The 13,735-nt window shown below is 32.2% G+C and overlaps 1 protein-coding gene across 2 annotated transcripts in view; it reads left to right on the top strand.

The window, feature by feature from the left end:
* The window catches only part of LOC115889934 (glutamate receptor 1-like), a 68,631-nt gene that overhangs the window by 25,335 nt on the left and 29,561 nt on the right, over positions 1 to 13,735 (top strand). For both annotated transcript variants that reach the window (XM_030910039.1, XM_030910038.1), the window contains exons 10-16: positions 1,539 to 1,633; positions 1,754 to 1,921; positions 4,496 to 4,703; positions 4,867 to 5,084; positions 6,896 to 7,004; positions 7,070 to 7,205; positions 7,352 to 7,457. In XM_030910039.1, coding sequence (XP_030765899.1) covers positions 1,539 to 1,633; positions 1,754 to 1,921; positions 4,496 to 4,703; positions 4,867 to 5,084; positions 6,896 to 7,004; positions 7,070 to 7,205; positions 7,352 to 7,457 — 1,040 coding nt within the window. The remainder of the gene's footprint in view (positions 1 to 1,538; positions 1,634 to 1,753; positions 1,922 to 4,495; positions 4,704 to 4,866; positions 5,085 to 6,895; positions 7,005 to 7,069; positions 7,206 to 7,351; positions 7,458 to 13,735) is intronic.

Below are 13,735 nucleotides of genomic sequence, written 5' to 3'. Positions count from 1 at the left end.
TTTTTGCAAGAAGGGAAGAACTGTCACTTGTTTTATTATTTTCCTTTTCTATTTCACGAAAGTAAAAAGAGTCACCTATTTGATTCGTTCAGGCACTCATTTTAAAGAATATCAGTAACTTTTTTGATAGAGGGATTTTATATTTGCCATGTTGGTAAAAAATAACTGTCAAAATTCAAAGTTATTCATTTTTTAGACTATATCCATATTTTGGGCCATATTTATTTAATTAAAACTAATCCCAGCTACTTAAAGTTCAAATTACCTAATAAAACTAAAGTAATAATTCAAAAGAATTCAAACATAACCTAAAATAAAAGATCTCGCCGGCCGGCCCCGGTTGTCAAATACCCGCACATGCCCATTTAAGCAATTTTTAAACGTTATTTAGAAATGGCGCTTGGTATAATTGATCCGCAAATTACGTCAGGCGGTAACGTTATTAGCGGGTGTTGCGTTAAAAATTGACTCGCGCATATCGTAACCATGATAAAGTACGCGTAAATACTGCATGACGCTATTCGGTTTTCCGATATCTCTCTAATAACTGTGCCGGTCGGGCGCTGTGCACAATTTTAGAGGCCATAAGTGGGCGTGCAATGTGCGCAATATGCGTAACGACAATGTGCGCAAACTAGTAACCTAACTAGTGTCCGATTCCGAAAATTGGAACCACGAAAAATAATAAAGAAAAAACAAAGTTTATAATCTGTATAATTTGTGCTATTACGCTGTACTGTTCGGGTCGTTCTCAGGGGTCGGGTAAAAGCGGGTGTGTGACCGAAGGAAATATATATTATATTTCAGAAATCTGCCTAAGACTTAGCCCGATCCTGTCATGTTAAGCCACATCCAAAATTCCAAACACACGTGCTTGGATTAAGGCTTGATTAAGGTTTGCATGGCATCAGCATTTGGAATAAAATAGCGAGAAATTTGTTACAAAACCGTATAAATTATATATTGCTGTAATCACAAAACTTCAATCTATTTTCGTTTGTAAAGGTATTTTAAGTTATGTCTTTATTTTCGAGAAAATTTAGTCCAAACATAAGGAATATTTTGTTGATGTTTGACCATCAAAATCTTAAAAGTAAAGAAGTTGTCTAAAAATGTGCTACAATACGGATATAGTATAGTCCTTGATCTTTAATTTTCTTCTTCATTTGTGTAAAAATACCTAGCCAGCTTTACATAAAACGTTGAATGCCGAACGCTTATTTTGCTACTCTTCCGGACTAATGAAACGGACTCTTAAAGATCTCTGATTTGTGGTCTGTCGGCTTTAATAGTAGAATAATTGAAAATTGAAAAATGTTGCAAATTGTATGGAATTGAAAAATTCAAAAAACATATGAGAGTTGCTTTAACGAAGAAGAAATTCTATTGCTATATTTACCAAGATTTATTCCATGGAGATAAAACTTTCTGCAACAAAATATATAAAACAATGGACATAACATTGATATTGTTTGAGACATAAAATTTTAATTCATATATTAATTAAAGATGTTAAATTTCAAGACGTTTGTTTCTAGATGAACTACGAATAGTAAAAGATGGGAAATATGGTTCTGAAAATACAGAAGTTAAAGGTGGATGGGATGGCATGGTTGGTGAACTGGTTAGAAATGTAAGTTGCAATATAAAAATACAACTATCTTTGAGTATATATAAGTTCATTTTAATTTGACTTAATTATTAGTGAGAAAGATAAAAACAATTTCTTAACAATTCAAATGTTTTCTCTTAGGAAGCAGATTTGGCAATAGCACCAATAACAATAACATCGGCTCGTGAACGAGTAATCGACTTCAGCAAACCGTTCATGTCGCTTGGTATCTCCATAATGATCAAGAAGCCCATGAAACAGAAACCTGGAGTTTTCAGCTTCCTCAATCCCTTGTCTCAAGAGATATGGGTAAGATGCATATGGTCAGCGAAGAAGTTCACCTTAAGTGATTTCTAGTAATTTATTTGCTTTTGGTTTTACTTTACACATTATAACAATAAAAAAAGTATGAAATAGATATAGAGTACAGTAGCAGTACCATCAAATGAACCAGAAGTACTACCGAGTAGCTCATTGTAAGTAGACTCCATGCAAATGTTGAAGTGTCCAAATATTAGCGTAAATTAATAGTTATTTTTATACAAGACGATAAAATGGTATTTTATCGTCGACCGAAAAGATTTTTTCGGGAGTTCCCGTAGCGCAACTCAGAATAACAATTTTGAAACCAATTAGCAGGACCATGGCAGGACGTACGTCTTTATTGCTATCTTTCTTTATTATGTGTACTTTATATGAGAACATTACCGCACATTCTGGCTGGCGGAAAATTTAAATTAGCCATTATTAGTAGTATTCTTTCATTCTGAAACTGAAAATTTTCACTTAAACTGATTTATTCCCTATACCACTTAAAAGGAACGTGGTGTAGGGAATAAATCAGTTTAAGTGAAAATTTACAGTTTCTTTCAGAACGAAAGAATACTACTATTATAAAGGAAATTATAAAAAAAGCAAAAATTGTACTGTTTTATAAACATATTTATTTATACATAAAAATAAATAAACTTTTTATAATATAATAACAAAAAATAACAGTGTTTATTCCACCCACCTACCAATTTTAACTGCAGAAGAACTGACTGTTGCAGGAAACGATCGGCCAATTTTTTTAAAGGGCATTGAAAATCTCATTTTCGAAAAAATTGCCTAATTGCAATAACAAAGTGAATATCCAAGAAAAAGAAGACTTTACGAGAATCATGATCCTGAACCATTTTCAAGTCCAGTTTTAATCCTAAAACAAAAGTAAAATAGGTATATTAATAAAGTTTCTGGTTACTATAAACCAGCTATAAACTACCTACTCAAAAAATTAATTGTATTAATTTGTTATGTTAAGAGAGGTTCGAAATATTCTTGACACTACTACTTCTACGTTTTTCTTAATAAGATGATAAATATAACTACTTACTTTTATTTTACAGGGTGTCTTTAACATATCTATCAGAGAAATGGGGCACCAATACATATAAAAAATAGATGATACTGGCTCCTGCAGCAAATAAAATAACAAATAGTATAACCTAAAATTATAAGTAACAAAATATAAATACATATATGGAACAAAGGAATTTGTTCCCTATCCATATTCATAAGTCAATAAAATGGAGAGTTTAGAAAAAAAGGTAAATCACCAAAAGAAAAATTAACAAACATGACGAATTGTCATGATGTTGTCATCTTGGTTGTCATGATGAAGAAAACGAAAAGCGATTGGTCTAATTTCTATTTAGAAATTACGTTTTATATTGCTGCTTCTTTCTCTCTTGTTATATTAGAATGAGATAGTGGCCCCAATAGACGCAATGCGCAGATCAACATAAATAGAACGAAATTTTGCGTTCTGAGTTTCGCTACGGAAACGTTGTCCCTCTCTTTGCCATTTAATTTGCCAGTCTCTTTTTATTTGTTTATCTATGGTTTTGAGTCAATATTTTTTAATTCTCTTTCGTGTCGATTGCTGATTGAATTGGAGCCAGAAATGGCTCAAAACGAAATAAGTAAATTACCAACAGATACTCGCCATATCCAAACAACTTCTATTTAAATCCCGAATAACTTATACTAATACGAATAAAAGGAATACAAAAATTTTCAAAAATGGAAGCAATTAAAAAACGTGCGAGAAGAAATAAAGTTTTTAACCTATCCTCGCTGTTAAAGTATCATTAAATCTACCCTTGCGGTTAAAGTTAGTGTTAAAGTTAGTTTTATTTACTATTTTTGATAGATATAAGAAATATAACTATATAACATTTAATATAAAATGTAATTTTTGTACAGTCTACACTAATGCGTAATTTAAAACTTGTTCCATAGATAACTTTTAGATTGCCCACTCCCGTGTTATTTTAGGAGCCGTATATTAGCGCCGCCTAGCAGGAGAAAGAACCAGTTTTCTACACATTAAAAAAACCTTCACTACCGACATCATAACCCGCCTTTATTTGAATCGCTGTTCTTCCAATTTTTATAATTAGATTTCAACTATTAAGCTACAAGTTCTAGCTAAACATATATTCTGTCTTTAAAATAAAATATAAAACTTAAGAGTAAAGAGAGGTAGTAACTTAAATTAGTTTCTATTGGGAATAGTAAAACAACACAATATTTATATTACAAAACATTTATTTAATAATGATTAGAATTAAATATACATTAAAATATAATGTTCGTAAAATCTTAAACATTTTTTAACTCTGCATGTAAAAAGTAGAAGTGAACAAAATTTTGCATATTTTAGTGGTATAAAATCTAAAACTTTATTTACCTTTTGGCAAGTTGAATTCAAATCAAAAGAATCAAGGGTGTGAAATAATAATTATTGAGTATTGTCAGCATTTTATAAATTAAAAACCTCTATCTATAACGCTTAGACCAACCAGATATTCAATATAACTGAGAACATTATTTTTTCAGATTAGTGTGGTGTTTGCATTTGTGGGTGTTAGCATCGTACTATACGTCGTCTCCAGATTTTCTCCATACGAATGGAGAATCCTCCATCACATGGAGGAACCAATCAGGCATCCACCACATCTACACATGAACAGTGGAGGTACTATGGCCAATGACTTCAGTCTACTCAACTCTTTATGGTTTTCTTTAGCAGCATTTATGCAACAAGGTAATCATTACTTAGACACATTTACTTAAAAGTTAAGTATTTTATTATTCCCCACTTGTAACGAACTTTAAACCTGAACATTTATTAAAATACAAATTGTTGGGTATTTTGTTTAAATTATAAGTGTATTAGAAGTTCTTGATTATTTTCTTTTGATTTCTAGGTGGAGATATATCACCAAGATCGATTTCAGGCAGAATTGTAGGAGCTTGCTGGTGGTTTTTTACTTTGATAATAATTTCCAGCTACACAGCCAATCTTGCTGCGTTTCTCACGGTTGAAAGAATGGTAGCACCTATTAACTCACCCGAAGATTTGGCATCACAAACTGAAGTGGAATACGGGACACTAATGCATGGAGCCACATGGGACTTCTTCAAGGTAGAAAATTTATAATAATGTAATAAGAATATATACTAATATATAAAATCCTTAACTGACTGACATACTGATTATTCACGATCCTGCTCAAACCACTGAACGTAAGAAGCTCAATTTTTGCATACAGGTTGATTCTAGGGTGTAGAGGTTCGATAAGAAGGGATTTTTCGAAATTCCAGTTCCAAGAGAACTGAAACCACCTGGTGAAATCACGCCTCAAATATTACAATATTTTTTTTTTAAAAACGGTCAAGTTTCCGAAAAAACGCTTAAACACGTATATTTTATTTTGTTTTTTTACATATTTTAAGATTTTTTAAAAATGTATACAGGGTGTTTCGAAAAATCTGGTCATTGATTAATCACGATCCTGCTCAAAGCGCTTGACGTAAAAAGCTAATTTTTGGAAAACAGATTGACTTTAGGGTGTAGAGGTTCGATAAGAAGGGATTTTTCGAAACTCGAATTCTAAGCGGGTGAAATTATCCCTCAAATATTAAATTATATTTTTTATCTAAAAACCGGTAAGTTTTTGGGAAAAACTCTTAAACATGTATATTTTATTTAGTTGTTTTACATATTTTAAGATTTTTTATAAATTTATATAGGGTGTTTCATCACGATTCTGCTTAAACAGCTTGACCTTTAAAGCTGATTTTTGGCAAACGGATTGACCGTGGGGTGTAGAGGTTCGATAAGAAGGGGTTTCTCGAATCTCAAATTCCAAGAGGGTAAAAACGCCCCTCAAATATTACAATATTTGTTATTTAAAAAACAGTTAGTCTTTCGGGAAAACGCTTGGACAAGCATAATTTATTTGTTTTTTTACATATTCTAAAATTTTTTAAAAAATCATACAGAGTGTTCCAAAAAGTTGGGTAATTTCTTAACCACGATTCTGCTTAAACTGCTTGACGTAAAAGCTTATTTTTAGCAAACGGATTTTTTTGAAAGTCAAATTCCAACGAGATGAAACTACCCCCTCAAATATAACCAAGTTATATAATAATATCGCCATATTGTTTTTTCTCATGCTGACATAAATGTGAGAAAAATTTATCCAGTTTGTATGTTAATGGAAATTCTTGCTTTGCTTTATCATCACCATTACAAATGATTAATTCGACGCGAACGAAGTCGCTGGTACACGCTAGTAAATATAATAAAACTCCTTATATCACATTGACTGTGGTTCTGTGGTTGTCACTAAATTTGACGTTTGCGCTATACAATTTTTTTTGACTGGCGGTTTTTTTCGTGTAAAAATTTTAAATATTTTTTTTCTCAAAACGGTTAAAGTTAGATATAAAGAGTCAATATCAGAATTCATATAATTTTACAGAGAATATAAGTATGTAATAAAAAATGGGAGTACCTATTTTTAAGAAAGTTGTTGTCAACTTCCGGTATTTCCGGAAGTGCCGCCATATTGTAAAGCAATGACGTGCAAAAAATCTCCGATCTACATATTATAGTTATCTAGAAACTTCTAATGCACTCTCAGCCTGGGACACACTGTATACCGCCGTTAACCTGGCGACGTCCTTACCCAACTTACTTATGAGCTCTCCCCATTTTCTAAAGTCATATTTGAGCCAAATTTTCGTGGCTGTTTAGCAGCTGATTAAAGTTTTCCATCAACTGTTTGCCATAGATATAAAGTGAAAATAATACTCTATTTGTAGGGGACAGAAAGAATGGTTTTATGATCCTTTATAAGGCAATCAATTAAAAAAGAAATAAATATTACATAAATCGTTTTCAAAATGTATTTAAATTTCCCATACATATTTTACTTTATATTGTTACAGAGGTCCCAAATAACACTCTACTCAAGGATGTGGGAGTTTATGAACTCAAGAAAACACGTTTTTGTTAAATCCTACGATGAAGGTATTAAGAGAGTGCGACAATCAAAAGGTAATTCACACAAAATAAAGTCTTTCAAGTAGGTTTAATCTACATTAAATGTTTTACGGTTGCAGGAAAGTACGCTTTGCTGATAGAATCGCCCAAGAACGATTATACTAATGAACGGGAGCCATGCGATACCATGAAAGTCGGCAGAAATTTTGACGCTAAAGGTTTTGGTGTGGCCACGCCTTTAGGATCCCCTTTAAGGTGAAAAGTTTAATGTTTTTCTTATTTTCTTGTCTGTTTAAATATTTCTTAAAAAAAAAAGAAACAGAAATATAAAATTAAATTAAAAAAATACTAATAAAAAAATACAAAAAAATATAAAGTAATACAAATTCTGTGAATTTTAGAGACGCTGTCAACTTGGCTGTTCTAAGTTTGAAGGAAGACGGTGAGCTGACGAAACTGAAAAACAAATGGTGGTATGATAGAACGGAGTGTTTGAAAGATAAACAGGTTAGTGTATATTCCATTTTCTATATAATCTAATACCGTATGATCGGGAAAAGTAGTGGACCGTAGTGCACTAAAACTCTGGATCAGGGAAAAGCACAATGTCCATTGGAGAAACAGACAGGGGCATAGGCACAGCAAGGCTTTTATCCAAGGACCTAGCTCTTAAACCGCAAAAGAACTGTTTGGTTTGGTTTGGTTTGGATTACAACAGGCCTCTTGGCAGGACACATGGCTGTCAAGTGTTACCTGAACAAGCTTAACCTATATCAAGGAAGTCTTTTCTGCAGACTCTGCGATAAAGATCCTAAAACAGCGGAGCACATAATATATCATTGCGAGGCTCTGGATCGCAAGCGACACTTATTATTTGGGAAAGCTAGGTTAGAACCGGAGGAACTATGCTCCTATCCTATCAAGGACCTGCATAAGCTAGTGCAGGGTACAGGGATAGGAGAATGGGTGTAGATATAGAAGGGGGACAAACACAATAGGCCTCACAGGTCGCAGTGTTTCCGGCAGAGGACGGCCCCTTGTGATGGAAAAAAATGATTGGAAAAAAACGGCGTCAAAAACGGCTGGAGAATATCAATAGATGGTAATTTTGGCCAAGTCAGTCACTAGATGTCCTTTACTAAAAATTGACATAAAACTTGTCAAAAATTAACACGAATTATAGAAAGATTCAAAAAGAATAGGATGTTTCCAGACACACAAATATATTTCCAAAAAAAATAGTTTTTCTCGAATTTTAAAGGGCTAGGGCTTGATCTCGCCAAAATTATCATTGATTTTCATTCTCCAGCTATCTTAGACACCGTTTTTGTTTATCGTATGGTAGTTATCTACGCAACTAGTTGGAATAGATTATTTTGTATAACGAATGGAGTTTTGGACATCGTGCGCAATGAACATAAGTAGCAGAAACTAATTTTGACCAACAATAATATTAAGTATTTTATTTGACTATGAATGTCATCGAAAAAATCTTTTGACACTATAATAGAAAAATTTATTAAAGTGGCAAAACATTATTTACCTCTTGTAATGATTAAAGGATTGACTTTTTTTACACGATTAGTAACGAATTATTTATTATTTGATCACTAGTTACAAAAAGAAAAATATTTTTTAGCTAGTTGTTAAATGAATCATCTTTCAAAAGGTCAAAGGATTACGAAAAGTGTCACTTTATATGTCAAAAATAGAAGAAAAAATGATTATATTGTAAACAAAGTATTAAAAAATATAAACTTAAGAATGAATAAAAAACTACTAATTAATAATAATAGCTCCCGTATATAGCGTTTAACGCCTTGGGTGTAGCAAGGTACAGCTTGCCATGCTAGAGCCGTTCGGTATACAAGGAAGGTAATGTGGCTAGCACTACGCTTCAACCGCCTATTATTACCTCAGGATTGTGAATCCCAACTACTCATTTAAGGCTGAGTCGACCTAGGTTCCCAAACTATTTTTATTTTAATAAAAAAAAGTCGGCTGATGATATGCTGGGTGTATAGTATTCGAACCCACTACCTTGAGATTGGAGAACGAGAGCCTGTACCTCTACGCCACCGGGCATCTTTAGAACTACTAATTTAATATTAAAATATACATATATTCGATACCAAATAAACTTTTAGTTAAAGTTAACGCCACGAATGTTTGGGAGTGATTCATCGGTTGCTACCATGTGAACTAATCTGTTTAAGGTCACATAAAACTTAATTCCAGTGCTGTGGTGTTTCAAGTTATACCTATAATAATCAATATATATTCTGTTGTAATTTGTTGTTTTAACTGTCAAAGTCTTGTCAAAACATATATTTGGTTATAAATATAAAATGGAATGCCCCATTGGTCGCACTGCACGCACCAATGGACTGACGCACAAAAACGAATCAATCAAAGAAACGCGATATAGTATCGTCTTTGTCTGTCACGATAACATTTTAGAATAAGTAGGAGGAACGCAGGCCGATGATTAGACCGGGCCTTTAAAAACCTACGTCTGCGATAAAAATTTACGTTTTTAATGTAAAAATTATAGCGCGCGTGTCGATTCTAACTTCATCAAGCGATGAATTACTCCCAAACATTCGTGGCGTTTACTATACGTAATCGAGGGCGCGATTTTTAAATTCATTGTTGCCAACCGCGGACATATTCGGCGCCGGGCTGACTAACTGGAATTTGAATTTCCCGCTGGGTATTCAGGTGGTAGCTCTGCCGTAAAAAATGTCAAGTTACCAAATTTTTTATTTATTTCCTGACATCGTCATTCACTTTGACACTTTAGTTTTGTATTACGAGTTTTTGGGTTAAATAAATAGTGTTGTGATACTTTACTAGCAGACCTTGCAGTCGAACATTCTTCTTTTTAGAACCTTTTTTAGTGCGAAGTGTACAAGATAGCTTAATAGCCGTAAAAAACTCATCGCAGCTTTATTAGAATATTTTGAACGGGAAAGCGGTAGTAATGGCCATTTATGTCCTCTAAGTGCTGTTAAGAAGGTGCGTTTTGTTGGTGTAAATAATAACTGTTTTTATATTTATAATTAATTTATTTTCGTTTCCTAAAATATTTTGATTAAAAGAAAATATTTTTTTAAAAAAAGAAAATTAAAACAAAAATTAAAAGAAAATTTAAAAAAATACAAAGAAGCAAAAATTAAAAAAAAAATAAAAACACATAAATAAAGAAAAAATACAAAAAAAATAAAGTAATAAAAATTCTATGAAGATGCTGTCAACTTGGCTGTTCTAAATTTGAAGGAAGACCGTGAGCTGACTAAACTGAAAAACAAAAGTTAAACAAAAAAGTAGGCAACTCCTTGCTGGTCAAGCTTAATTACGTGACTACAAGTTTATTTGATATTAAATTACGAAAAGTGTCACTTTATATGTCAAAAAATTGATTATATTGTAAACAAAAAGTACAGCTGGTTCCAAAAAAAATGAGTACGACTCTTTACACATTTTTTCGAATATTTGGGCAGTGTATATTTATGTGTCAAGTATTTTGACATGTTAAGGTTATTGTGACATTGCATAAAACAACTTTGCTTTTGACTACTTTTGACAAAGTGGCAAATCATTTTTTCAGAACGTCAGCATGACATGAATAGAGAAATGGGGGACTGGTATCATAGAATATACTGCCCGAAATAATAAAAATATGTTTTAAATCGTATTCAATTTTATTGGAACCAGCTGTACATATGAAAAAAAAAATAAAGAAAAAGTATAAACTTAAGAATGAATAAAGAACTACTAATTTAATAATAAAATATACATATATGTATTTATTTTGAATAAATCTACGCTACGCCCTTTGTGTTTGGCTTTCCATACCGAGAATATATAATTGCGACCCCCTCGTGTGAATGAAAACTGGAACGCTTGCCAAAAATTCAAGGCATATATTCCACGAAGTGCCAGAATATTTTTCTTTGTTTTGCTGTTCCGGTTAGCACAATTATTTTTGTTAGTTTTGATTTACTGATACTGGTATAACTGTAACTAATAATGCACTGACGCATACAAAAATCAAACGAATACTAAATTTCATTTATCAAAAGCATTCGATAGTCGTGGCTCAACGATAACCATTTAGTCGCACGGCGAGGTTGTCACATATGCTTTAGTATACAAATGAATGAATGATTTTATTCGAATAAAACCATTCGATAGTTGAAATTATTCATTCATTAACCATTCGATAGTCTAATTCATTCGATAGTTCCCATCGCTACTTAAAATGCTTAATTTCGGAGATACAGGATGTAGAAGTTTTATTTTTATTTCGATTTTTTCCAAAGCGTTTGTGAAGTAACGTGAATATTTGAATGAAAATTAGTGTCTGGGAGTTTTTCGACATTAGAAATTTGATTTTGATGTCAATATGACTCCTACTTGTAGATGGCGCCATCTACATATTTTTAGCTGGTTTGAAGAGTAACTCAACGTGTTTTTTTGTCAATAATGACATGTATCTACTATTTTCATTCTAAATATCTTGATAACGGTTGCTTGTAGCGATTTCTACCAAGAGAAATTTTTTACTTAAAAAACGTCGCAAATGTATATGTTTTCACTCAGTTGTTCTATAACTATTATATAGTATCTATATTATATATAGTATCTATTTGTAGGTGGCGCCCCCTACAAATAGGAGTCATATTGACATCAAAATCAAATTTGTCAAAAAATTTCCAAACACCAATTTTCATCCAAATATTGACATTACTTCAGAAGTTGTTTGGAACAAATCGAAATAAAAATAAAACTTCTACACCCTGTATCTCCAAAACTAAGCATTTTAGGAGATACATTTATACGAACTTTTTTACTTATTTTTATCTGCAGAATATGCTGCCAAAGTTTCTGGAATAATGTTCGGACCACCCTGTATATTGTAGTTTAGGCAAATTTATACTCGTATACTGAAGAACTACACGGAAAAAAATCATTTCTATATTCAAGAACAATCATACACTTAAAATTTTACAGTTTCTGTAAGGATAGTATTCTTTCCATGAGTACAACAAATATTTGGAACTATTTTACTTTTACACTTGCTTTTTAAATATACTTATAGTCACTTTAAGTAATTTTGAATCTAAAAAAAGAATAAAATGACTTATATTTACGAAAAACTTATATTACTATCAAGTGAATAAATCCTTTAGCAACGAAGAAACTATTATTAAATGAAGTATAAATGCTTTTATATAATAATAAGTCGGTATTCTTAACTTTTTTAAAACTTCTACTTGAAATCGGTATATTAAGATTTTAAATAAGTATATTATTCTCGGCGCGAGAATAACACCCCATTTCCAAGAGTTAATATTCTTATATTAAGTGACCATCCCCAACAGCAACAACGCAACAGTGCATTCCTGATTCCTATCTTCATTTCATTGGGTTTCTGTTTCTCTTCTGCGACACGAGACGCGCCGAGTACTTTATATAAAGTTTTTTTGTTATTGTTTGAGCTTGTGATATTTTAAAATGGAGGACCTTCTTCAGGCATGGGAGATGACGAATTTCAAGGTAATTTTAGCAATAATCCTACATTATTTGGTGACATTGGTTTGAGGTTAGGGGGACTCCATTTTAATATGCATTATTTCTTATACACTGGTGGTAAACTAGGTATGTACGCTTTTGGAATGATTCAATTATGTTTTAACAATTTTTATTACTGTTTCTCGTTTTTAATTAGCGATGCCGCTGTCGAATATCTACCTATATTGGGAAATTACACAGTTTTATTGTATTTTCTTATTACGAAAAGCATATAGTTTGGTAGGTGATGTTTGGCTAATCTAATTTAAAAAGTATTAACCATATTCGGGGTTATTCTGGTGATATTTCAAAATTTCATACCTATTGTAAATGGAAATTAAGAAAAGATTTTACCAAAACAAGAGTTTCTAACAAGATCGAATCCGAACCTCCGAAAGCATAGGGAACACGTTACCGAATTTTGTGAGAACTATATAGTTGTACAATGAACAATGTACAATGAACTAGTGGAAAGAAAATGCATTCTAATAAATATCACAACACTGTAAATAGTAGAAGAATATATTGTATATTTGAGACAACTAATAAACAGTTCGGGATATCTTGGATAAAATTAATGGATTTAATGGATATCTTGATACATTCTGCTTTTGAATTGTTCTGTTTTGGGGTTACTAAAACAACAAAATATTGATTATAATCTTTATGAAATTAATTTTTAGGATATCAAGAAAAAAATACAAAAAATCTTGAGTTGTACATACAAACTTCAAATCTGTAAACCCATTTTCAATAAAAGGAGTACATTTCAAGTACTCCCACTAGAACACTCCAACAAAAAACTTCGCTAAACTTTGGCTTAAATCAGCAAACACCCAACCGAAGAACCTAAACAAAACTCAACTCCTTTTTTCTATCCCACTTTAAAATTCGCCTAAGCTGTTAGAAAGGCTTCCGGAAAAAACCTACGCCACGTATATATATATATACGGAAAAGTCTAGGAAAGTTTGCGCTGTTTAAAGTTTGGCGGAACGGCTCCGGCCTTGACGCTTAAAGAAAAGTTGGCGAATCTTTAACGGACTGCAAAATACGGCCATTCGTATGTAAAACATGACTTCTATTCGTCGCGGCCGCCGTGTTGGTTTTCTTAGTTTTAGTTTCGGGGGTAATGGGGAATCGATAGTGGCCTTAAGTTTTCTTAACAGCAGCGTAGTCGAAAATTGCGATTCGAAAAAATTCCGTTTGT

Source organism: Sitophilus oryzae, unplaced genomic scaffold (assembly GCF_002938485.1).
Source record: "Sitophilus oryzae breed Bouriz unplaced genomic scaffold, Soryzae_2.0 scaffold_857_pilon_pilon, whole genome shotgun sequence".
Lineage (NCBI taxonomy): Eukaryota > Metazoa > Arthropoda > Insecta > Coleoptera > Curculionidae > Sitophilus > Sitophilus oryzae.
The sequence above is the reverse complement of the archived record's forward strand: the minus strand, read 5'-3'. Positions and strand labels throughout refer to the sequence as shown.